The 27,675-nt window shown below is 40.2% G+C and overlaps 1 protein-coding gene across 6 annotated transcripts in view; it reads left to right on the forward strand.

Annotated features, from left to right (window-relative positions):
• Positions 1-27,675, forward strand: part of map2k5 (mitogen-activated protein kinase kinase 5) — a 324,671-nt gene that overhangs the window by 133,793 nt on the left and 163,203 nt on the right. For all 6 annotated transcript variants that reach the window (XM_072278042.1, XM_072278043.1, XM_072278044.1 and 3 more), the window contains one exon: positions 15,187-15,226. In XM_072278042.1, coding sequence (XP_072134143.1) covers positions 15,187-15,226 — 40 coding nt within the window. The remainder of the gene's footprint in view (positions 1-15,186; positions 15,227-27,675) is intronic.

A 27,675-nucleotide genomic window follows, 5' to 3' on the forward strand; every position in this document is an offset into this window, starting at 1 on the left:
CTCAGAAAGGATGTGTTGTCATTGGAGAGAGTCCGGAGGAGGTTCATGAGGATGATTCCAGGAATGAAGGGGTTAACATATGAGATGCATTTGGCAGCTTTGGGCCTGTACCCATTGGAATTTAGAAGAAAGTGGGGGGGGGGGATCTCATTGAAATGTATCGAATGTTGAAAGTACTAGATAAGGTGTATGTGGATAGGATGTTTCCTATTGTGGAGGTGTCCACAACCATTGAGCGCAGCCTCAAAATTGAGGAGTGACCCTTTAGGACAGAGGTAAGGGGAATTTTTTTTAGTCAGAGTACAGTGAATATGTGGAATGCTCTGCCACAGACAGGTGTAGAGGCCAACTTAAAGCGAAAATTAATAGTTTCCTGATTGGTCAGGACATCAAAGGTTATGGCGAGAAGGCAGATGTAATGGGGTTGGGTGGGATCTAGGATCAGCCATGATGGAATGGTGGAGCAGACTCGGTGGGCTGAATGCCCTAATTCTGCTCCAATCTCTTATGGTGTTAAGATGAAGCGTAGATATTACAGAATGACATAGTTTACAGGTTAAAACAGAAACCAGAGATGATTTCTCTGGAACTCAAAAATGGATGGAAATAAATTAGTGCAGCACAGTAGTGTAGTGGTTAACATAATGCTTTACACCGCCAACTCTCTAGGTTTTAATTCCACTGCTATCTGTAAAGAGTTTGTATGTTTTCTCTGAGACAGTGAGAGTTTCCTCTAGGTGCTTTGGATTCCTCTCACATTCTAAGGACGTACAAGTTAGTAAAGGTTAGTAAATTGTGGGCATGCTATACTGGTTTCAGAAATATGTGGACACTTGCGGGCTGCCCCCAACACATCCTTGGGCTGTACTGGCCATTCGCACAAACACACATTTCTCTGTATGTTTCAACGTACACGTGGCAAATAAAGCAAATTGTTAATCGTCTGCATTGATTTTTTCATGTAAAAAGAACTTGAGTTGGGTAGAGTGAAACTTGCTGAAAATTAGAAGAGAAAGTGTTGAAAGTTTTCAGCAGGTCAAACAGCATCTGCAGAGAGAGAAATTTATTTATTCCCCAAATTAGTAACATTAAAACTATCAGCTCCAACTCATCTTGACATGCATGATGGACAGCAAGAACAGAATTATCAATCACTCAACCAATGGGTCAAATCATATTTCTGAATCCCTGCCACATGCACTTGTGAATGGTGATGGACAATTAAAACAAAACAGTAGGAGGCTCTAATGACATCTCCAGCCTCCCCAATTGTAGGATGCAGTTTATTGAGTGCCAGTAAGGCTAAAGCCAAAAACAGCTAAAATGCCAAACAGATAATCTAGCTTTGCCCCCTTCTGAGATTCCTGCTGTTACAGTCAGTCTTTAGCTAATTTGATTCACTCCATGTGATGTCAAGCAGCAGCAGAAAGTACTGAATAAATCTAAGCCTGTGACACCAGACAACATCCAGGCTGCAGTACTGAAGATCTGGGCTCCAAAATTAACTGTTTCCATTCCAGTAAAGTTGCAACACTGATATCCATCCAATAATATGGAAAATTGCTCAGATTCATCCCATTCACAAGAAGAAGATTAAGTGCAATCTGGTTAACTGCAGCCCAACTGGACACTTGAAGAGAGAGATGTTTTTGATGGCACTTTTAAGTAACAGTTACATTGAGTGACCAATAAGACCACAACCTATTTGGGTGTTTTTCTGAACCACTTGGCTCACAAGTTATTGTTGACTTGATCCAAAGAAGATCAAAGAGCTGAATTCCTAAAGTGAATTAAGAATGACTGCCATGATGTCAGGACACACATCCCAATGTGTAACATCAGATAACACTGACAAAATTGAAGTTAATGAGCTCGGGGGTTAAAACAATAGCTGGACTTATACTTTACACAAAGCTGGTTTGCTTGTTGGATGCCCATTATCTCAATCACAGAAGTTCATCTGGACAGTGTCGTAGGCTAAACCATCTTTAGCTGCGTCACCAATGATCTTTCTATCAGGAGGTCTGTTTCTTATTTAGTCAATTTTCTCTCCATGCTGCTCTAGCCTCGTTTATTTCATGGCTTTCGGTCTATGTGACTGAAGATTATGAAATATATGGCTTTTGAAGTCTAGGTGTGTCATATCTACGACATTTCTTTCCAGCAGGACTGTTGTGATCAAGCTATTGTGATTAAAATGTAGTTCAACAGAAACAAGATAACATGGAAGATGAGTAGTAAGTTACAAGCGCTGAAGCTAATTATAAAACATACCTCTAAGGTAGGGATTCCCAACCTTTTTTTATACCATAGATCAATAGCATTAAGCAAGGGGTTCATGGACTCCAGGTTGGAAACCCCCTCTCTAAGGAAATGCTTGGCAGTGGTGAGCTTGGCTGGGACACTGCCATTATCTAGAGATACATTTGTGAAAATGCCTGCTCACACATAAAGGCACAACAGATGAGAAAGAGCTACACATCTCTGGGCAATTTTGAACCAGCAAGAGCCAACATTTTCAGTAAGGTAGGGGAAAGGGTTGACCGTACAATTCTACAGAAGAATTACAAAGGAATTCATATAAAATCGAGTTAATATCTTAACACTTTTCCTCAGCAACACTATTTTTAAGTCTGGCTGACTGTCAGTTTTGAAAACTCATCCAAATTTAGCTTTGCATTGTGAGTTGTACCTATCAATTTGTTCCATTATGTTTATATTTGAAAGAGTGATTTAGTATAATTTTAATAATAGGTAGGTTGAAAGACTGGTCTGCTGGATATAGAACGTACAGCACTGGAATTGGCCCTTCAGCCCGTAATGCTGTGCCAACCAGTTAAATTAGTAATCAAATATCCAGCTAAGCTAATCTCCTCCGCCTTCACAATTTCCACATCCTTCCTTTTCACTCACATTCATGTGCCTATCTAAACATCTCTTAAAAGTCTCCAATGTATCTGCCTCTACCACCACCCCAGGCAGTGCATTTCAAGCACCCACCACTTTCTGTGTAAAAAAAACTTACCCCTCACAACTCCTTTGAACTTAATCTCTCTCACCGTAACTCTGCTTAATAAAGACTGAAATACAGAACAAACATAATGTGGGACCAGTCAAGAGTTCTAATCTGCAAGCTGCCTTGTTAGAACATAGAACATTACAGTACAATACAGGCCCTTTGGCCTACGACATTGTGCTGACCTTTTAACCCACTCAAAAGAGCAAAGTAAATTTGTTATCAAAATACTTGTATATTACCGTATACTACCCAAGACGCGTTTTCTTGCAGGCATTCACAGTTAGAACAAAGAAATATAATAAAATTAATGAAGTACTACACACAAAAAAAGTCTGACAACCAACCAATGTGCAAAAGAATACTGTAATGCACTCATCAAGACTGCCTAAGAAAGATATAAATCAGTAGCAACTTATTGAAAATGCAGCAGCAAGGATCTTAACCAAAAAAAAGAAAATCTGAGCAGATTTAACTGGTTTTGGCATCATTATACTGGTTGCCTGTGTCCTTTAGGATCAATTTTTATTTAATTATGTCTAATTTGTGTATAGGAATAATCTAGCTCTTCTGTATAGTTTAGAATGTCTATCCCCTTACAACTCTAATTGTAATCTTAGATCTGCGAATACTGATTTGCTTAGGATTCCTAGAGCCAAGCATATAAGAACTGGTGATGCGGCTTATTGCTCTTATGCACCAAAAATCTGGAACACTCTATAGACGGAGATACAGCAGATAGTATAGTGGAACATTTCAAAATACTTCTAAAAACCTACTTTTTGAATTTGGCCTACTTATTGGATTACTTAATGCCTGTTGATGTTGAGTATATTTATATAATTTGGTATATTTGATTACATTTTATTCTATATAACGTCTTACGATTTTTAATTTTGTCTCGTATTTTTATGACTGTTGATGTATCTTTACAATCTAAGTAAAGCACTTTGAACCTGCATCTTAATTATGAAAGGTGCTACATAAATAGTCATTATTGTTAAAAGGGAAGACAAACTGCAATTCAAAATAAGAACTCTTCAGATTATTCTAACCCTTTCCTCATACATAGCCCTCCATTTTTCTGTCATCCATGTGTCTGTCTAAGAGTCTCTAAACACCACTAATGTATCCACAAGTAGTCTGTTGCACTAGTCTCCCGACGCAGACTGGAAGACCGCTTTGCTGAACATCTACGCTCTGTCCGCCAGAGAAAGCAGGATCTCCCAGTGGCCACACATTTTAATTCCACATCCCATTCCCATTCTGACATGTCTGACCCGACGCAGACTGGGAGACCGCTTTGCTGAACATCTACGCTCTGTCCGCCAGAGAAAGCAGGATCTCCCAGTGGCCACACATTTTAATTCCACATCCCATTCCCATTCTGACATGTCCCCTTACACTTCCTCCCTTACCACCATTCAGGGCCCCAAACAGTCCTTCCAGGTGAGGCAACATTTCACCTGTGAGTCGGCTGGGGTGATATACTGCGTCCGGTGCTCCCGATGTAGCCATTTATATATTGGTGAGACCCGACGCAGACTGGGAGACTGCTTTGCTGAACATCTACGCTCTGTCCGCCAGAGAAAGCAGGATCTCCCAGTGGCCACACATTTTAATTCCACATCCCATTCCCATTCTGACATGTCCATCCATGGCCTCCTCTACTGTAAAGATGAAGCCACACTCAGTTTGGAGGAACAACACCTTATATTCCGTCTGGGTAGCCTCCAACCTGATGGCATGAACATCGACTTCTCTAACTTCCGCTAATGCCCCACCTCCCCCTCGTACCCCATCTGTTACTTATTTTTATGCACACATTCTTTCTCTCACTCTCCTTTTTCTCCCTCTGTCCCTCTGAATATACCCCTCGCCCATCCTCTGGGTCCCCCCCCCCTTGTCTTTCTTCCCGGACCTCCTGTCCCATGATCCTCTCGTATCCCCTTTTGCCAATCACCTTTCCAGCTCTTGGCTCCATCCCTCCCCCTCCTGTCTTCTCCTATCATTTTGGATCTCCCCCTCCCCCTCCAACTTTCAAATCCCTTACTCACTCTTCTTTCAGTTAGTCCTGACGAAGGGTCTCGGCCTGAAACGTCGACTGTACCTCTTCCTAGAGATGCTGCCTGGCCTGCTGCGTTCACCAGCAACTTTGATGTGTGTTGTTGCACTAGTTTTTCAGTTGATGTTGGGGTTGGGAAGAGAGGCATCAATCATGTGTTCTCATTGTGGGCTGCTGAACCTCCCTGTTCAAGTAAATTAGATAACACTGTTGATCACACTATTAGGACAAGTGAAAAGATAGATCTGTAAACAAATTGAAGGTACTTGAAGAAGAAATTAAACACTTGCAAAATGGAGGTTTACTCTGAGATAGCATATGAGGAGCATTTGGTGGCTTGGGCTTGATAAGGTTTAGAAAAATAAAGGAAAGGGGATCTCATTGAAACCTATTGAATATTGAAAGGCCTAGATAGAGTGGATATGGAGAGGATGTTTCCTATAGTGGGACAGCCTAAGACCAGAGGGTACAGCCTCAGAATAGAAGGACATCCCTTTAGAACAGATGAGGAGGAATTTCTGTAGCCAAACGGTGGTGAATCTGTAATTCATTGTCATAGATGACTGTGGAGGCCAAGTCATTGGGTATATTTAAAGTGAATATAGGTTCTTAGTTATTAAGGATTTCAAAGGATATGGGGAGGAGGCAGGAGAATGCGGTGAAGAGGGATAATAAATCAGCTATGATAAAATGGTGGAGCAGATTCAATAGGCCGATAGCCTAATTCTGCTCCAATGTCTTAAGTGTACTTTGGAGAATATGGAAAAGTTTGGCATATTAGAAGGTATACAAAATTATTGTGAACTGTAAGTTAGTCATCAACAACCTTGATGTGCATCGGCTGGAGATATGGATGCCGTTTTATAATATAATGCTACTGTAAGGAGATATGTGCTGAGGCAATATAAACTCCAAAAAAATAATCAAGCATTGAATAGGCTTGAAACAAATTACTTTGGAAATCTTTTGACCTTATGCACATGAATATATTATTAGCTCGTGGCTTGGCATGAAAGAAAACAAGTTGAATGCAGTACCTGTCAGATTCTCAGGTTTCCTGTATGTGCGGCTACAAGGTAAGTAAGCCACAGTTGACCTTCTGTCTATCCCCAGATAATATTGTTAGGTGGATGAGAATGGAGTTGATCATTAATAGGGAATATTAGAATGGCAACTGTCACTAATTTCAATTTGCTGTTAATTAACATTTTGCTGGTGTAGGATTATATTCTAGTGTAACCATACCTCTGTGCAAAAAAAATGCATTGATCACTTTGTAGCTGAAGTGGTGAAATGTATTGATTGCACAGACAGTTGAGCACCCAAGATCTGTATGAGGTAGGAGAGTTACTTCTATTTCATCAAGTCTCACGTTTGGCAAAAGAAAGAGAATGAGACTGGCACTCACCCTTGGACAAGTTCGTGATGTTCCTCTACATATGAGAATTAACTGCTGATTTGGCATAGTAAGCTGGAAGACAATGCTTTATAAATGTAGACAAAGCCAGTATCTTCATTGGAAACTCAAACCAAGTCTTCATGGATGAATTAACATGCATCATAATTAAATCATCAAGCATTCTTATATTGTTCAGTTAGTAACAGTAACCCATTGTTATTTCAGGAAGATCATCTTTCTTGTCAAGTAACTGACATACTAATTAACCTGTTGAGATCATACATTGGAAGAGCATTTAAAACTGCCAGAATGAAGTATACAAGTTCAATGCATTTACTTATCTTCTAGTGATCTGCTGGTAATGACTTCTTATTTACTGTAGGTTTATCTTTATTTACAGAATAGGATGCAATTTCTTATTTATGTTGTTGATCTGCAAAACTTTAATTACGACAGAAAAGTTGCATGTGTATATTATCCCTTGCAATTTTTAAAATAAAAATGACTGATATGTGCAACTTTCATTTAACACGTATTAAAAATGTAGTTAAGTATTTTTATTTCAACATTTTTCTTATCCTTTTTTTGCAATATTTAAGCTACAGGAAGCAGGTTGTCCTTAGAGTCACAATGTGAATGAGATTCCTTCCGGGCAACATGCAAATGCTGGTGGAACTCAGAAGGTCAGGCAATAGCTATGGCGAAGAATACTCAGTTGCGTTTCGGGCCAAAATCCTTCATCAGTACTAAATGACAGGTCCTGATGAAGGGTTGCAGTCCAAAACATTAGCTGTTATTCCTCTCCATAGGAGCTGCCTTACCTGCTGAGTTCCTCCAGCGTGTTGTGTGTTGCCAAGATTTCCAGCATCTGAAGAATCTCTCATGTTTGTGAATGAGATTCTAGTGTGTGAACCCAGACAGTATATGTTGCTCCAACCAAACCAACTGAAATTAGCTTTGGTGTTTTCGTGAAAGTAACGCAGGAACATATAGAACCAAAACCATTGTTGTTTGCTGAACACTTTAGATTTCATAAGCAGAATCAAAAGGAAGAGTCCATTTCAGCATATGTGACTGAATTGAAGCGATTGTCTGAGCATTGTCTGTTTGGTATTGGGCTTAATAATGCATTAAGAGATCCTTTCATTTGTGGAATCTTAAAAGAAAGCATTCAAGAACGGCTCCTAATGGAAGCATAATTTACATTTAGAAGATCAGTTGAAATTGCTGTTTCAATGGAATTTGCAGCTAGAGATGCAATTGAGTAGTAGTCAAGGATGAAAGTGAATGTGAACAAAATTGCATTGTCTAAACAGAAACCTGCCTGGCCAAACAAATTGTGTCACCATTGTAGCAGGGGCTCACATACACCAGACCAATGCAGAAAAGGTGAAATTTGCAGAAAATGTAACGAAGTAGGACACATACAAAGAGCATGTTGGGCAAACATAAATGAACTGCACAGGGAAGAGATAAAGATTAAAAAGTCAATTTGCAATTTCAAAAAGAGCACTAAACTTCAGGCTGTTGGTGAAAAATCTGATAATGATGAGAGTGATGCAGGACTGGATAGCTTTGAGACTTACTATATGAAAACGTAACAATAAACAAGCAATGTGGCTTACACCAGAAGTGAATGGCAAATTAGTTAAATTAGAATTGGACACTGGCTTGGCTGTTTCTGTCATTCCACAAAATGAGTTTGAACAGCATTTCAAAGATACTAATCCGAACCCTGCAGATGTCTGACTAAGAACTTGTACTGGACAGAAGATGACTCCTGTGGGAATGACATTTGTAACAGTGAAAAACAACAACCACAAGCCTCATTGGGCTTGTATGTGGTAAAAACAGGAGGGCCAGCATTGTAGAGCCATGATTGTCTGAGACAACTACAACTTGCTTGGAGACCCATCCACAACTTGTACATTCCCTGTAATCAAGTCAATTGAAAGCAAATTAAGAAAGGTACTGGATGATGTCACAACGGTGCCATGAACAGTTGCCCAACAGAAGGCAAACACGCATTGGAGGCGAAGAACCTTGAAGTTATGTTGAAGGGTCTTATCCCAAAACCTAGTCTGTTTATTCCTTAACATATATACTGCCTGACCTCCTGAGTTCCTCCAGCATTTTTCTGTTTTACTCTGGATTTCCAGCATCTGCAGAATCACTTGTTTTAATGGAAATGTAAAGCTAAGATCATAGAAATATTACAGAAGACATTTAGTGAAGTTAAATGATTTAATTCACTAGTCATACCTGTTTAAAGCTAATATGCTAAAAGGATAGATGGGGAATTTCACACTTATACTAGGTGTTAAAAGCTTTTTGATGCTTTTATATGTTAAACGAGCAAATTGAGGTGATTTAACCTAGAGTCTCCATTTACACTGGAGACTTTGTGTTGGTATAAATCTGTCCTAAATTTAATCAGAATTAAACTGCACTGATATAAATCTGGTATTAAAATTCACCCCTCTCATCTAAGGCAAAGCTGTTTTAAGACTGGTATCCCCAGTGTAAACCGACAACTGGACCTGAAGTGGAAATAGTAAGAATACTGTAGAATGCTTTGTCATCAGTATGTTTTACATTATGACCCTTTAAAGTTAATCTGGCCAAGACCTGGAGCAATTTGAAGCAGAACAGCTGCAGGCCCTGGCATAAATAGGCTCCAGAAACATTTATGACCTCAAATGGGCTTTATTAGGGGAATAGGAAGTGGTTTGGTGTTTGGGGAATTCAGTAAGTGGGTTATGATATAAAACAGCCTGATCAGTTAGCTGTAATAGGACTGAATAGATATGGTACATAGGGATTTTGTCCTTTAATTGGCTATAGACTTACACCGATTTGACCATTCTTTAAAATTGTCTGATTTCCTGGAAGCTGGTATGATGGGTGAGAAAATAGTTCATTCACTCAAAGGATAAAGATTAAAGATAATCTTTATTTGTCACATGTACATTGAAACACATAGTGAAAAGTGTTGTTTTGTGTCAAAGACCAACGCAGTCTGAGCATGTGCTGGGGGTAACCCGCAAGTGTCGCCCTACTACCGGTGCCAATATAGCATACTGACAACTTAGTAACCTTAACATATACATCTTTGGAATCTGGGAGGAAACCAGGGCACCCGGAGGAAACCCACATGGTGGCAGAAAGAACGTATATGCTCCTTACAGCGATGGGAATTGAACACCGATCACTGATGGCTGGCGCTTTTAGGTTTGAATGTATCCCAGACTGGGAAACCTACCGTGGTAGATTGGTAATTTGTCTTGCAGGGTACTAAATCACACAGACACTTCTGATTGCAGTATCTGATCAGTGGCAGTGAAATGGGTCATTTACCTGTGGCATCTGGGGTCACAGTCAATATAGTTCAACCAGAATTCTTTGTAGAGGCCTCAAATTACATGATCTGATAAAGTCTTCTTTCTTATATTGACTGTAGGGAGAAAATGTTGTGTCCCAGAATTTTTATTGGCTTATATTCTAAGCACAGTAGTTGTAATTTGGGACTTGCATACAAGTGGCCCAGAATTTTGCTGATACGGAAACTTGAAATGCCACTGGTGGCTTTTTAGGTCAAGCCAAGCTTGAGACATTAGAAAAGAACCTTGGTTTTGCATCTTACAGTGGTGCTAGAAAGTTTATGAAACCTTTAGAATTTTCTCTATTTCTGTATAAATATGACCTAAAATGTGATCAGATCTTCACTTAAGTCCTAATACTAGATAAAAAGAACCCAATTAAACCAATAACACAAAAAATATATACTGCTGAAGGGTCTCGGCCTGAAACATCGACAGTACTCTTTTCCATAGATGCTGCCTGGCCTGCTGAGTTCCTCCAGCATTTTGTGTGTGTTGCTTGGATTTCTAGCATCTGCAGATTTTCTTTTGTTTGTGACACTTTTTCATTTATTTATTGAGAAAACTGACCCAATATTACAAATATTTATTGGAAAAAGTATGTGAACCTCTAGGATTATCCATTCATTTAAAGGGGAAATTAGAGTCAGGTGTTTCAATCAATGGGATGACAGTCAGGTGTGAGTGTGGCGGCCCTGCCCTATTAACATAAACGTAGGTCTTCACTATCAAAGTCTGATCTTCACCACACAGGTTTTTGGAAGTGTGCCTTGCCTTGATCAAAGGAGATTTCTGAGGACCTCAGAAAAAAAGTTGTTGATGCTCACTGGACTGGAAAAGGATACAAAACCATTTCTAAAGAGTTTGGGGTCCACCAATCCACAGTCAGACAGATGGTGTACAAATGGAAGAAATTCAATACTGTTGTTACTCTTTCCAGGAGAAGCTGACCAAGAGAAATCACTCCATGATCAATGCATGTAATATTCTTGGGAGTCACAAAGAACCCCAGGGTAACATCTAAGGAGCTACAGGCCTGTCTTGCATTGTCTAATGTAGGTGTTCCTGAGTCTACCATTGGGCAAACACTGAACTACAATGGTGTGCATGGTAGGATTGCAAGGAGAAAGCCACTACTGTCCAAGAAGAACATTGCTGCCCATCTAAACTTTGCTAAAGACCATGTGGGTAAGCCAGAAGGCTATTGGAAGAATGTTCTGTGGATGGATGATTCCAAAATAGAACTTCTTGACTTAAATGAAAAGCATTATGTTTGGGAAAAAACAAACACTGCATTCCAGCATCCCATCTGTGAAACGTGGTGGCAGTGTCATGGTTTGGGCCTGCCTTGCTGCCTTGGAACGAGGACGGCTTGTCATCATTGATGGAACTATGAATTCTAAATTGTACCAGCAAATTCTACAGGATATCCATCCGTGAACTGAGGCTGAAGAGGAAGTGGATGATGCAGCAAGATAACAACCCTAAACACACAAGTCAGTCTACTGAAGAATGGTTAAAGCAGAAGAAATTTCATGTTTTGGAATGGCAAGTCAAAGTCCTGACCTTAATCCTATAGAAATGATGTAGAAGGACCTGAAGCAAGCAGTTCATGCAAGGAAGCCCACCAACATCCCAGAGTTGAAGCAGTTTTGTAAGGAGGAATGGTCTAAAATTTCTTCAAGCCTTGAACAAGACTGATCAACAGTTACCAGAAACATTTGGTTGACGTTATTACTGTACAAGGGGGTCATACCATTTACTGAAAGCAAAGGTCCACATACTTTTTCGAACAAACACATGTAATATTAGATCATTTTTCTCAATAAGTAAATGAACAAGTATAATGTTTATGTGTTATTTGTTTAATTGGGTTCTCTTTATCTAGTTTTAGGACTTATGTGAAGATCTGATCACATTTTAGGCCATATTTATGCAGAAATAAAGAAAATTCTGAAGGGTTCACAAAGCACCACTGTATGTGTGCTACACTTTAATTTAGTCATGGTTTGTGTGCCAGTCCATTAAAAAAGTGTTTATTATTATGCTAGCCTTGGTTCCTCACCAGTCTTTAGCAAGATTGACTTTTACCATAAGACATAGGAGTAGAATTAGGCCATTGAATCCCTCAAATCTGCTCCGCCATTCAATCATGACCGATTCATTATCCCGCTTAACCTATTTTGGCACTCCATGGTAGTGTAGTGGTTAGCATGACGCCATTGCAGCTCAGGGCATTGGAGATTGGAACTCAATTGAGATGTTGTCTGTAAGGAGTTTGTACATTTCTTCTTCCGTGACCATGCCGGCTTCCTCCAGGTGCTCCAGTTTGCTCCCACAGCCTAAAGATATACCAGTTAGTAGATTATTTGTTCATTGTAAATTGTCCTGTGATTAGGCTAGGGTTGCGACTCATTGGTCCTGAGCTCCATGGTAGCACAGCGGTTAGTGTGACACTATTACAGCTCGGGGAGTCAGAGTTCAATTCTGGCATCCTCTGTCAGCAAGTTTGTACGTTGCTTCCTATGTGCATGTGGTTTCCTCTGGGTGCTCCAGTTTCCTCCCACAGTCCAAAGATGTACCGGTGAGTAGGCTAATTGGTCATTGTAAATTGACCTGTGATTAGGCTGAGGTGCACAGCTCGAAGGGCTGGAAGTGCCTGTTCCACACAGTATCTCTAAATAAACAAGTAAGTACATATATACATGCATTAATCTCCTGCCTTCTCCAGTAACCTTCGACACCCTTGCTAATCAAGAACCTTTCAACCTCTGCTTTAAATATGCCCAGTGACTTGACCTCCTCAGCTGTATGTGGCAACGTATTCCACAGATTTATCACCCTCTGGCTAAAGAAATTCCTCCTCATTTTTGCTATAAATGGACATTCTTTTATTCTGAGGCTATATCCTGTGGATCTAGACTCCCCCACTATACTAAATATCCTCTCCACGTCCACTGTAGCTAGTCCTTTCAAGCTATCAATAGATTAATGATCCTGTGAAGTTTGGCAATATGTTTGAGGTAATTAAATACAGTACATAACCTGGGTCTCCCATCCACTTGGTTTTATTTGCAGAAACTATTGGAAATGTGCAGATCTTCTGTCTCGCTTTCTTTTTTCCCAGTTGACTATGTAAATGCATGTTTATGTATATAAAGCTTCTCACTTATTATCATGCCTTACTTTTGTAGACCATTATAAATGATTAACCCTGCTACCTTCATCCATATTCATATGCTTTATATTTGTATTTCCATACCTGCATGTAATTACATATTCACACCAGGTACTTAAATATCAGTTGTATTTTGCCAGAAATTTCCAAGGGGGGACAATGTCAGACCAGGACAATTTTCTGCACAGTGGGACTTTTATGTTGCTTGATGTTCAATTATAACACGTTGGTCAAAACTTAACTTGATTAGCGAGCATCACAATGTAGTATTACCTGAAAATGGCAATATAATTACTTGCTGTACTTCAATAATGTCTATTATAAAGTGGTGTTTTTGAGATGAGATGCTGGGAGAGTCAGGGCTGAGAAGTGCTTTTCGTTGGAGGAGAAGGGGGCAGAGTTCTGCTGAAAGTGACAGCTGATGATAAATATGTACTGTATGCCCTTATTTAAGCAAATATATTTAAATTAGGTGGTATGTTTCCCAATATCAATGCCTGAGTAAAGCTGCACATCCCCAAGTCACATGTTCATAAAATGTTAATGAAGTGAGGAGGTTCAAAGAGGTCCCAGGTTCTCTGGACAATTACTCAATGTTTCCTAATCAATCATTTGTCTTAAATAAAAACAGAAAATGCTGAAGATGCTCAGCAGGTCAGACAACATCTGTGGAAAGAGAAACAGTTAACATTTCAGCTTTGAGATTCTCCATCTATTGGCAAAGTGAGAAAACAGAGAAAAGAATAAGGAACTACTCAGGTTAATGAGGGGTTCTGAATCTGAATCTGAATCAGGATCAGGTTTAATATCACTGGTATATGTCATGAAGTTTGTTGTTATGCAGTAGCAGTGCTTTGCAGTACATAATAAAAGGTGTAAATTACAGTAAGAAGTGTGTGTGTATATATATATTACATACACACTTTATAGTCGCTAAACAATTGGTACTAGAACGTACAATCATCACAGCGATATTTGATTCTGCGCTTCACACTCCCTGGATTACAAATATTAAATATTAAAAATATTAAAAATAGTTAAAATTGGTAAATATTAAACATTTAAATTATAAATCATAAATAGAAAATAGAAGAATGGGAAGTAAGGTAGTGCAAAAAAAACCGAGAGGCAGATCCGGATATTTGGAGGGTACGGTCCAGATCCGGGTCAGGATCCTTTCAGCAGTCTTACCACAGTTATAAAATGAAATATGTAGTGCAAAAAGAGAGGGAAAAAATAGTGAGGTAGTGTTCGTGAGTTCAATGCCCATTCAGAAATCTGATGACAGAGGGGAAGAAGATGTTCCTGAGTTGTTGAGTGTGTACTTTCAGGCTCCTGTACCTCCCCTCTGTTGGTAGCAATGAGAAGAGGGCATGTCCTGGGTGATGGGTCCTTAATGAAGGATGCCGCTTTATTGAGGCATCACTCCCTGAAGATGTCCTCGATGCTGGAGAGGCTAGTGCCCATGATGGAGATGACTGAGTTCAAACTTTCTACAGCTTATTTTGATCCTGTGTGGTAGTACCCCCCCCCCCCCACCGCCGGCATACCAGGCGGTGATGCAGCTGGTTCAAATGCTCTCTACAGTACCTCTCAGATCTCAGGTTTCCCAGACCTGAGAGGTTAAATGTTTCCCTTTCCACAGAAATCACCTAACCTTCAACGTATTTCCAGCATTTTTTATTTTTATTAGAGCTTTCCTGATTCTGCTATATTTTTCTATGTACATTCAGTTGCCTTGCTGGTATATTGGCTTGAGTACAATTCAAAGTTCAAAGTAAATTTTGTTATCAAAATACAATACCTTGAGATTCATTTTCCTGTGGGCATAGTCAGAGAGCATGAGACTTAAATATTTTATCGGCGTAACATTTTGGTTTGCTTAATATTAATTACAACTGTGGAGTGAGATAAAGAACAATGAAAAATGCTGAACTGTTACCACTATATCACCTTGTTTGGCTGTAAACCTTGGAAATTAACAATCACTATTTTACATCTGTTGTTGTACTCGAGTCACTTACAAACCATTTTTGCTGTAAGTGTGCAAATGTAAATATCAGACATTTCTTGGTATTTGCAATTTGTCTTTCTTATGTACTGTATTTCATATTTTGGTTAATCAGTGAATTTATTTGAATTTCGCAGAGCTTACCATGTTCCAAGTGGAAAAATATTAGCCGTTAAGGTAAGATGAAAATTTTGTTTTACGAATATTTTTTAAATAATTATTTTTATGTTGTTTTACTTTTCAAATGCTTATTTCACATATTAAATAGTTTTAATTTACTTTAAATATATAGACCTTCATAGCCAGAAGTATTGAAGCCAACTTTCTTCCAGTGACATTATCTAAATTGGCATTGATTGATTGATTGATTGTGACCTTGTGATTGGTGTTACTCAGTGCCAAACCAGCTGACAGCTTTCTTCACCAAGTCATCTGGGAGTCATAGTTAGGCAATATTGTATAGACTTTAAGTAATATATTTTGGAAATAAATTAGCTGTGGCACTGGTCTTAGTATTTAAGAATTATAAGTTGGATTTCTACTACTGAAATATGAATCAAATTAATTGGGAAGTTTATTGTCTGCACTGTAAGAAGTGATCATCTTGTTGCAAACTCCAACAGTTCTCAGTCCATTTTTCTCATCTCCTTGCAAAGTGGCCAACAAGATAAGCAATTATGTTTTCAAAATAACACAGCAACACCACAAGTAATATTTCAGAATATTAAGGCAAAGGTGAGTTCTTATCGTGACATATTCCCCTGCATGAACTGAGTCCTGGAAATGTAATTAAATCAAATAAGTTTATGTCTGTTAACTTATAAAGTTATGTATGGGGGAAAATCTTAAGTCTTTTCAAAAAATGTTTCTGTTGTATCGTTTTGTAGTGTCCCATAATTTTATTATACAGCCTGTATTCCACAGTGTTTTAATGTAAGAATAAATGTGCAGGAAAATAAAATAAAATATTGTGAAATAGTGCAATAGTTTATTGCTTACAAATTCAAGATAGGATTTTACTTTTTAATGTCAGTGATTTTGATGGCCACATACCAGTGGAGTCTATTCTTGAGTTTGAAACTTTTGAACAAGGGGACAAAATGTTGGCCATTTGGTGCTGAGAATTGGAAAAATTTCTTGTGAGAGCTGTGTCTGCTTTGTTCTTGAAGAATGTGATTTGAGTTTCACACACAGGAAATCAGGGCATATGAGGAACAGGTGCAAAGGTGAATGAGTTGGTCGATTGTTGAAAGGTGGGAACAAGTTCTTAGGGTGTATGTGCTTGGCAAAGTTGTGAGGTTATGGAAAACAACTTATAAACTCATATAATAAGGCAGGGGTGGCAGAGTGTGTGCCCAAATTGGCCGTAATAGTTTTAAAAAAAAATTCTCTTGCATGCCATGATAATTTTGAGTACAGATTGTCATTGATTAATGAATTAGTAACAATAATTATGGACTTTTTAAGGAAAAAGAATGAGTCCTGTTGCTTATTTACATGTATTCATTGTTTTACTATTAATAAAAGAATAACAGAGACAGATTGAAACAAATGAAGCATTATAGAAAACCTGTTCAAAAATTATTAATGTTGATCTTTTAAAATGCATTTGAAAAATATTCATGGTGGTACTAAACTACATACAGTATTTACTATTATGATCACTTACAAACAACAGAAGGAAAATGAAGCCAGTGCCAACTGGCCCAACCATTTACTATCCCAATACTGATGTGTACACTCGGTCTGCAAGGATTTCAAAATGTATCATCCAACATCCCGTGTTTTCTTAACCATCTAGCTGGTGCCAAGCCACATGAGACATTTCATGTGAAAACATCTCACTGCTCTCAGGTTGTAAAAACTCATTCAATGCTTCATTTGGCAGTCAAGTTGATCATTATGTATCTTTTTATTATGAGTGGAATTCAAAGGCTCAAGGGGCTGCACTGCATGCCACATACCAACATTTTTTTTGCATGCCATCTTGATCATGCATAAGATTTGTTAAAAAGCATACAGAATTAAAAGCCTTTTCAATTTATATATGGTTTTTAGTACAACTATCCATTATTTAAAGTCATAGTCAAGGTCAAGTTCATTGACATACACAAGTACATATATGCACAGGTGCAAAGGAAAACTCACAGCATCACAGGCATATGATATTTGATTCACAAAACTCAGAATCATGTTTAATATTGCTGGCATATGTTGTGAATTTTGTTATTTTGCAACAGCAGTTAATTGATATATATATGTACATGTGTGTATTCATTCAGAAATCTGAAGGCGTAGGGCAAGAAACTGTTCCTGAAACACTCAGTGTGTCTTCAGGGCCCTGTACCTCCTTCCTGATGGTAGCAATGAGAAGAGGGCATGTCCTGGGTCCTTAATGATGGATGCTACATTTTTGAGGTATGGCCTATTGAAGGTGCCCTTGATACTTGGGAGGCTAGTGCCCAAAATGGAGCTGGCTGGGTTTGCGACTTCCTGCAGCCTTTTCTGATCCTTTTCAGTGACCCCTCCACTAGACAGTGATCCAACCAGTTAGAACGCTCTCCACGATACATCTGTAGAAATTTGTGAGTGCCTTTGGTGACATACCAATGTCTCCTCAAATTCTTAATGAAATAGACAATAGACGATAGGTGCAGTAGTAGGCCATTCGGCCTTTTGAGCCAGCACCGCCATTCACTGTGATCATGGCTGATCATCCACAATCAGTACCCTGTTCCTGCCTTCTCCCCATATCCCTTGACTCCACTATCTTTAAGAGCTCTATCTAACTCTTTCTTGAAATAATCCAGAGAATTGGCCTCCACTGCCTTCTGAGGCAGAGCGTTTCACAGATCCACAACCCTCTGCGTGAAAAAGTTTTTCCTCAACTCCGTTCTAAATGGTCTACCCCTTATTCTTAAACTGTGGCCTCTGGTTCTGGACTCCCCCAACATCGGGAACATGTTTCCTGCCTCTAGTGTGTCCAAACCCTTAATAATCTTATACGTTTCAATCAGATCCCCTCTCATCCTTCTAAATTCCAGTGTATACAAGCCCAGTCACTCCAATCTTTCAACATATGACATTCCCGCCTCCCTGGAATTAACTCAGTGAACCTACACTGCACTCCCTCCATGGCAAGAATGTCCTTCATCAAACTTGAAGACCAAAACTGCACACAATACTCCAGGTGGGGTCTCACCAGGGCCTTGTACAACTGCAGAAGGGCCTCTTTGCTCCTGTACTCAACTCCCCTTGTTATAAAGGCCAGCATGCCATTAGCTTTCTTCACTGCCTGCTGTACCTGTATGCTTACTTTCAGTGACTGATGAACAAGGACACCCAGATCTCGTTGTACTTCCCCTTTTCCTAACTCGAAACACCATTCAGATAGTAATCTGCCGTCCTGTTCTTGCCACCAAAGTGGATAACCTCACATTTATCCACATTAAACTGCACTTGTTCAGCTCGTCTGCCATTTCCTTGTTCCCCATAATAATTAAACCTGTTTCTGTCTTCAAGGGCCCAACTTTGGTCTTAACTAATTTTTTCCTCTTCACATACCTAAAGAAGCTTTTACTATCCTTTATATTCTTGGCTACCTTACCTTTGTACCTCATCTTTTCCTCCCATATTGCCTTTTTAGTTATCTTCTGTTGCTCCTTAAAAGTCTCCCAATCCTGGCTTCCCGCTCATTCTTGCTATGTTATACTTCCTCCCTTTTATTTTTATACTGTCCTTGACTTCCCTTGTCATCCACGGTCACCCCTTACTCCCCTTAGAATCTTTCTTCCTCTTTGGAATGAACTGATCCTGCACCTTCTGTATTATTCCCAGAAATACCTGCCATTGTTGTTCCACTGTCATCCCTGCTCGGGTGTCTTTCCAGTCAACTTTGGCCAGCTCCTCCCTCATGGCTCCATAGTCCCCTTTGTTCAACTGTAATACTGACACTTCCGATTTTCCCTTCTCCCTCTCAAATTGTAGATTAAAACTTATCATATTATGGTCACTACCTCCGAATGGCTCCTTTACCTCAAGTTCCCTTATCAAACCTGGCTCATTACACAACAGAATTGCCTTCTTCTTGGTAGGCTCTAATACAAGCTGCTCTAAGAATCCATCTCTGAGGCTCTCCACAAACTCCCTTTCTTTGGGTCCAGTACCAACCTGATTTTCCCAGTTTTCCTGCATGTTGAAATCCCCCATAACAACCGTAGTATTACCTTTGCGACATGCCAATATTAACTCTTGATTTAACTTGCACCCTATATCCAGGCTACTGTTTGGGGGCCTGTAGATAACTCCCATTAGGGTCTTTTTGCCCTTACAGTTTCTCAGTTCTATCCATACTGACTCTACATCTCCTGATTCTTTGTCCCCCCTCGCAAGGGACTGAATTTCATTCCTCACCAACAGAGCCACCCCACCCCCTCTGCCAACCTGTTTGTCCTTTCGATAGGATGTATATCCCTGAATATTCGTTTCCCAGCTCTGGTCCTCTTGCAGCCATGTCTCTGTTATTCCCACAACATCATACTTGCCAATTTCCAACTGAGCCTCAAGCTCATCCACTTTATTTCTTATACTCCGTGCATTCATATATAATACTTTCAATTCATTTAAAGTAATACTTTTACTCCCCTCACCTTTCACATGGATTCCTCTTGCACTTGGCCATACTCTCCGACCCCTTCCTGAGCTTTCTGTCCTGTTAATTCTGTTGTCTTTCTTAACTGTTCTTATTCTCTCTTTCCCTTTAACTCCATCCTTATATTTCCAGTTTGTCCCCTCCCCCCGACTACTTAGTTTAAACATACCCCTGTAGCAGTGGCAAACCTGCCTGCCAGAACGCTGGTCCCCCGTCTGTTAAGATGCAACCCGTCCCTTCTGTACAATTGATACTTACCCCAAAACAGATCCCAGTGGTCCAAGAATCTAAACCCCTGCTTCCCGCACCAGCTCCTCAGTCACACATTCAGATCTCCTATCTCCCTGTTCCTGTCCTCACCAGCACAAGGAACTGGAAGCAAACAGGAGATAATCACTCTGGAGGTCCTGCTTTTCAGCCTTCTTCCGAGTTCTCTGAAGTCACGCTGCAGAATTTCTTTCCTCATCCTCCTGACGTCATTTGTGCCGACATGCACCACCACTTCCAGCTGTTCACTTTCACTCTTGAGGATGCCCTGCAATCGGTCTGTGATGTCCTGGATCCTGGCACCAGGAAGGCAACACACCATCCTTAAATCCCGCCTGTTGCTGCAGAGACCCCTTTCTGTATTCCTCACAATGGAGTCCCCTACTACCACGGCTCTGCCTGACTTCTGTCTCCTCAGCTTTGTGTCAGTGCCAATTTTTGACTTGCAGACCTGTCCACCTCTCAGACTGGCACTGTCTTCTGTCCCGACAGCTTCCAAGAGGGTGAACCTGTTATCAAGAGGTACATTCCCCGGGGTCTCCTGTACTCCAAGCATTCATCCCTTCCTCATCGTCACCCCCCCCCCTTCTCTCTTTGGTATCTTCGGTGTAACAATCTCGCTGTAGGTCCTGTCCAGAAAACCCTCGGTTTCCCGGATGAACCTGAGGTCATCCAGTTCTTCTCCAGTGCCTTCAGGAGCTGAACCTGGACACAATTTCCACATTTGTAGCAGCCAGAGGCACCATCAACGTCTCTGACCTCCCACATCATGCAAGCAGCACACTGAATCCGTTGACCTGTCATTTCTTCACCACTTCTCACCCTCTCCAACTGTGGCGTAGTCTCCTCCCTCAGCCTCCTCGCCGAAGACTCCTGAGCCAAAGACTCGCACTTTTCTCACAAGGCACTTCCCTCAACAAGGCTGCTCCCCTAGAGCAAACCTTGATTATATTGGCTGATATTTTGACTAATTCATTTCACTTGTCACACCTCAGCCAACCTCAAACATTCGTGTTGCAGGTGGTCCCGACCGGTTTTTAAATCAACTGCTCCTTCTCAGCCAATCCCCTAATTCACCCCTTCACTTGTCGCTCCTCGGCCGACCTCGAACGTTTGTGTTGCTGGCTGGTCCTGACCATTTTTTAAATCGACCGCGCCTTCTCAGCCAATTCCCTCACTCACTCCTTCACTTGTGGCACCTCGGCCAATCCTGAACGTTTGTGTCACCTGCCATGCCTTTTTTGTAATTATATCAATATGTTGGGCCCAGGATAGAACTTCAGAGATGCTGACACCTAGGAACTTGAAACTGCTCACCCTCTTCACTGCTGATCCTTCGATGAGGACTAGTGTGCGTTCATTGACTTCCCTTTCCTGAAGTCCACAAGTCAATTCCTTGGTCTTACTGATGTTGAATGCAAGGCTGCTGTTGTGACACTATTCAACCAGCTGATCTATCTAGCTCCTGTACGGCTCTTCCACTATCTGAAATTCTGCCAACAGTATTTGTGTCATTGAATACTTGGGTGGCATTTGAGCTGTGCCTAGCCACACAGTTTGTGGATGTGGAAAGGGTAGAGCAGTGGGCTAAACATGCATCCTTGTGCACCAGAGTTGTTTGTCAGCCTGGAGTAGATGTTATTTCCAATCGGCATGGACTGTGGTTTCCTGGAGAGGAAATCAAAGATCCAGTTGCAGAGGGAGGTATGGAGGCCCAGGCTTGGGAGCTGGTTGATTAGAACGGAAGGTATGATTGTGTGAACATTGGACTGTAATCAATAAACAGTAGTCTGATGTAGATATAACTATTGTCCAGGTGAACAAGACTCACAAGGAAAACAAGTTGTACAAGAAAGAACATGATTAGAATAAAATTAAAGTTCATTGTAGTGAAGAGACATCTTGCTTCTATATTAAGATAATGCTTAGGGTTGTTCGGGTTAATTCAAGAATCAAATGGTTGTAAGGGAAATAGCTGTTCATGAACCCGGTGGTGTGGGACTTCAGGTTTCTTTATCTCCTGCCTATTGATAGCTGCAAGAAGATGGCATGGTCCAGACTCTGGGAGTCTTTGATGATGGACGTTGCCTTCTTGAGGGAGCAGCTCATGTAGAAACCACCAATAGTGGGGAGGGATGTACCCTTGATGTATTGGGCAGGATCCACTACTGCAGCTTCATGCATGTCATGTGATAAGGCTAGGGTTAAATTGGGAGTTGCTAGGTGGCACGGCATAAGGGGCTGGAAGGGCCTACTCTGTGCTGTATCTCAATAAGTAAATCAATAGATTCTTGCACATTTCAATTGTCATACCAGACCATGATCCAACTAGTCAGGATACTTGCAGTACTGCATATGTAAGGGTTTGTTAGTATTCGGTCACATGCTAAACCTCCCTAACCTTCTAAATAAATAGAGGCGCTGGCTCGCTTTCCTTGTAACTGCTTCAATGTGCTGGATTTAAGGCATTTAAACTCAAATTTCTTTTTGATTAGCTTGCTTTTTTTTAAATGAACGCTCTGCATTTTTTAAAATACAAACTTGAAATTGAGACTTGATAATGAATTAATTGTACATTCTACCAAAACCATAAATTGTTTCTTTTCATAAGGCAAATATCAGTGTAAAATAGAACTGAATAAAAACCAAAACTGAAAATATACAAATGTTTGTATTTCAGTTAACTAAATATTTGTGTACTACCTGAAAGAAAGTAGAATCTAGATTAATTTATATAGTAAGAGAACCATATTTGACAACTGCTGCACTGAACTAAAGATGGAAACTAAAAGCAAATGGCTTTGAATTTTCTCATTGTAGTAAAAATCTGTTCTTTTAAAGTACCTAACTTCGCTAAAGTTCTATGTTTTTTTATACAGTGTGATCTTCTTATACTAAACTCTATAACAAATAACCTTACCTTCTCTTAAATAGAAATATTTGATTCTTCCTTTATTTTGAATATAGGTTTCAGCATTTACTTCAAAATCTGATGTTCAGAAAATGTAAAAATGTGTGTTTACTAGACTAAGTAAAAACTATAGATGACATTTACAGAGCTTAATCTGAAAGTATTCACTTAAAAGTCTTTGGAGGCAGAGGAGAATGCAGATGTTGGAAATCTGGAGCAAAACACAAAAGGCTGGAGGAACTCATCAGGTTAGGCAGCATTTGTGGAAGTAAATGGACAGTCAGTGTTTCAGGTCAAGACCTACCATTTGGACTGGAATGAAAGAGGGAGACTGTCAGTATAAAAGGGGGATGGCAAAGTGGTGGAGCAAGAGCTGAGAAGGGGGAGAGAAGCTTGGAGGTGAAAGGTGTACCCTCTTCCCTCCCCTCCCTCACCTATGTATCACTCCAATCACATGGATCCACCTATCACCCGCCAGCACTTGATTCACCACATCCTCTGTCCACATTTTTATAATGGTATGGCCCCTCTTTATTTTGTAGTCCAGGTGAAACATCTCAACCCGAAACATCAACTGTCCATTTCAGAATCAAAGTCAAAATCAGATTTAATATCACCACTATTTGTTGTGAAATCAGTATTTCCTTCTATACATGTTGCCTGATCTGCCTTGTTCCTCCAGCTTTTCATGTGCTTCACTTAAAAGTTTTGATTTTTTTTAAAGCTAAGTAGGTAAAATTAAATCTTACCAAAATTCCTTAAATATTTTTTCTTTTTACATATATATGAGGATTTCAATTCCCACTGCTGTCTGTAAGGAGTTTGTACATTCTTCCCATGTGGGGGTTTGGTCTAGGTGCTCCAGTTCCCTCCCACATTGCAAAAGACTTACAGGTTAGGGGTAGTGAGTTGTGGGCATGCTCTGAAGGTGCCAAAATGTGGTGGCACTTGCGAGGTACCAAGCACAATCCTCACTGATTTGATTTGATGCCAAATGATACGTTTCACTGTATGTTTCAACTTACGTGTGACAAATAAAGCTGATCTTTAATCTTTAATATACACATGCAGATATGAGTAGCATGCTGTCCTCTAGTAACTTGCTTTGACCACAATTGGGCTTCTAATGTGTAATTTGATTAATCATTTGTATCATAATCATGTGTCTCAGATGCTGCAAAAGTCCATATAAAGACAATAGTATCGACTAGGGATTATATCAGTAAATTAAACTGGAATAGTGGCTGAATTTGACCTGTGATTCTGCACTGCTTCCCTTAAGTGGAATGTGTGCTGCTCCTACAAATAGACGAAGTCATTCATGTCAGCCAGTGATGAATTGCCTTATTTATACTGTATATTTTAATAGCCTTGCACTAATTTAAGTTGAGCTCAAAGAGTAAATTATAATTCAGTCAGTTGACTGCTTGTATTTAACTTGACAACTCAGCCTTGTTTGTCCTGGAGGTGTATTGGTAATCTGAGCAAATTTACTCAGGTACTCCACTCTCAGCCTTAAACGCTATTCCGATTAATTGAGGGACATTGGGATGTGTGAAGGTGAATTATTCCATGTTTTTTTTACACCGGGAGACCCTGAGTTGAATTTTGTTGGCGAATGACTATTGATTCACAAGTATATGGTTTTAAATTTTCCTTGGCAGCAGGATATTACAGTTACAAGTCAATTTGGAGCTGCTTTTTATAAATCCCCCTACAGCAAGGTAAAAAACGGGTTTTCACATGATCTCAAATATGTTCCCCACCATTTAAAAAAAAATGAAGGTTTTGTGTGTCAAGTTAACCAGTAATGTGCTGGCTCTCTTGTTTAGGTCAGATGTATTTTCTATTTTAAGTTTTAATTGTGTTTTAATTACAAGGTACTTTCTGGCATTAGTTCAACCATCATGTCGCCTATCATCTGGAACCAAGCTTGCATTTTAATTATCAGCATTCCTGTTATGAACAGTCCTAGAGAGAAACAGGAAAGAGGCCCTTTGGCCCAAACAGACCATCAAACACCAATTCACACTTATCCTACATTACTCCCTATTTCCGTTCTCCCCAATTCTCATTGACTTCCTACCAACTTCTACCACTCACCTACGTACCAGGAGTAATTTGCAGTAGCGTATTTCAACTCGCACATCTTTGGGATTTTATTTTATTTATAGATACAGCACAGAACAGGCCATTCTGGCACCGCCCAGCAACCCATCCATTTTAACCCTAGCCTAATCACAGGACACTATACAAAGACCATTTAACCTACAGTTCGGTAATGAAGGCGGAAACTGGAGCATCCAGAGGAAACCCCCACAGTCTCCGGGAGAACATACACAGAGAGAACTGATGCTGAGTTTTTTCAACATTCTCTGATTTGTTTCAGATTCCCCAGCAACTGCAGCATTTTTGGATTTTCATTTGCAGTTACCTCATGAATAGAAGCTCCTTTGATGGAAAGCATTGGAAAAGTTCTTCCTGGTGCCAGAGGGATCAGTACATGCTGATAAAGAGCATAATCTGCAAGAGGCATGTTCTTTGAGCAAGGGGCTGTAAAGGCCTTTCAAGGATATGGCCAAATGGGAGGTTGTCAGTAAGGATTCTGTGTGGAGTAACTCAGCGAGTGCAGTCCATGACCGCTGGTGCTTTGAGAAAGCCTGTGATGTTGTCAAATTCTTCTGTCCGCATTGCCAATTTCTGTGACCAGAAGGTTAAACAAAAAATCCTTGAGCGTGCTATCTGGGTGACCTCGCTAACGCAGCAGTGAGAAATACACTGACAAGGATCAACTACAACAGCCTGGGCTGATCCTGAAGCTAAGAAGCTGAGAGTGACAGTGACAGTTACCTCCACTGGCAGACAATATGCAAGTGACATTGCATTTGAGGTTGCAGGATGTCACACATTTCACTAAAACAATGAACACAGCTTATGTCTTGGCCCTTTAAAAATTGCTTTTAAGGGCCTGAAGTTGTACAAACTAGGACTTTATTTTTTGACTGCAGGAGACTGAGAATCAGTATTAGGTTTAATATATCCGGTATATGTTGTGAAATATATATTACATAGTTAAACTAAATAAATAGTGCAAAAAAAGGAGTAAGGTAGTGTTCATGGCTTTAATGTCGATTCAGAAATCTGATGACAGAGGGGAAGAAGCAGTTTCTGAATCGATGAGTGTGTATCTTCAGGCTCCTATATCTCCAACAATGACAAGAGAGGTGTCCTAAATGATGGGGGTACTTAATGATGGTTGCCACCTTTATGAGGCATTGCTCCTTGAAAATATCCTGGATGCTATGGAGGCTAGTGCCCATGATGGAATTGACTGAGTTAAATCCTGTACAATAGGCCCCCACCCCCATACCAGACACTGATGCAGCCAGTTAGAATGCTCTGTACAGTACATCTGTAGAAATTTGCAAGTGTCTTTGGTGACATACCAAATCTCTTCAAACTCCTAAGCTGCTGTTGTGCCTTCTTTGTAACTGCATCAATATGTTGGGAACAGAATAGATTCTCAGAGCTGTTGATACCCAGGAACTTGAAATTGCTCACTCTTTGCACAGCTGATCCCTCTATGAGGACTGGTGTGTGTTCCCTCATCTTACCCTTTCTGAAGTCCACAATCTATTCTTTGGTCTTACTGATAATGAGTGCAAGGTTGTTGCTGCGACATCACTCAACCAGCTGATACATCTCTCTCCTGTACGCCTGCTCGTTACCATCTGAAATTCTGCCAACAATACTTGTGTCATCAGCAAATTTATAGATGACATTTGAGCTGTGCCTAGCCACACAATCGTGGGTATAGAGAGAGTAGAGCAGTGGGCTAAGTACACATCCTTGTGGTGCGTCAGTGTTGATAGCAAGGTGAAGATGTTATTTCCCATTGGCACAGACTGTGATCTTCTGGTGAAGAAGTCAAGGGTCCAGTTGCAGAGGGAGGTACAACGAGCCGGGTTTTGGAAATTTTCAATTAGAACTGTAGGAATGATTGTGTTAAGCACTGAGCTGTAGTCAATAAACAACATTCTAGCATAAGTATTAGCATTGTCTAGGTGATCCAATGCCATGTATAGAGCCAATGAGGCTTATTGTGACAGTAGACAAATTGCAGTGGGTCCGGGTCCTTGGTGAGACAGGAGTTAATTCTAGCCATAACTAGCCCTCTCAAAGCGCTTTATCACCATAGATGTGAATGCTAATGGACGATAGTCATTAATGCAGCTCACCCTGCTCTTCTTGGGCACCGGTGTGATTGTTACCTTTTTGGAACGGTTGGGAACTTCTGACTATAGCAATGAGAGATTGAAAATGTCTTTGAACACACCTGCCAGCTGGTTGGCACAGGTTTTCAAAGTCTTATCAGGTACTCCATGAGGGCCTGTCACCTTGTGAGGGTTCACCCTCTTAAAAGACAATCTTACGTTAGCCTCTGAGACTGAGATCACAGGGATCCTTATAACTGTAGTTGTATTCTCTCTTTCAAAGCATGCATAAAAGGCATTGAGCTCGTCTGGGAGTGAAGCATCACTGCCTTTCATGATGTTAGGGTGAATGTCTTTTTCCTAGTATTGGGGAATCAAAAACTGGAGGACATAGTTTTAAAGTGAGAGGTGAAAATTTTTAAAGGGTCTTGAGGGGTAAATTCTTCATGCAGAGCATATTGCTATTATGGAATAAGCTGCCAGAGAAGTGGTTGAGATGGGTCCAGTAATAATATTTAAAAGACAGGTTGCATGGAGAATAGTAAGCGATCACTCAAGTTGAGTATGATGTTCTCCTAAGGGG

This window comes from Mobula birostris, chromosome 14 (genome assembly GCF_030028105.1).
Source record: "Mobula birostris isolate sMobBir1 chromosome 14, sMobBir1.hap1, whole genome shotgun sequence".
NCBI classification, from domain to species: domain Eukaryota; kingdom Metazoa; phylum Chordata; class Chondrichthyes; order Myliobatiformes; family Myliobatidae; genus Mobula; species Mobula birostris.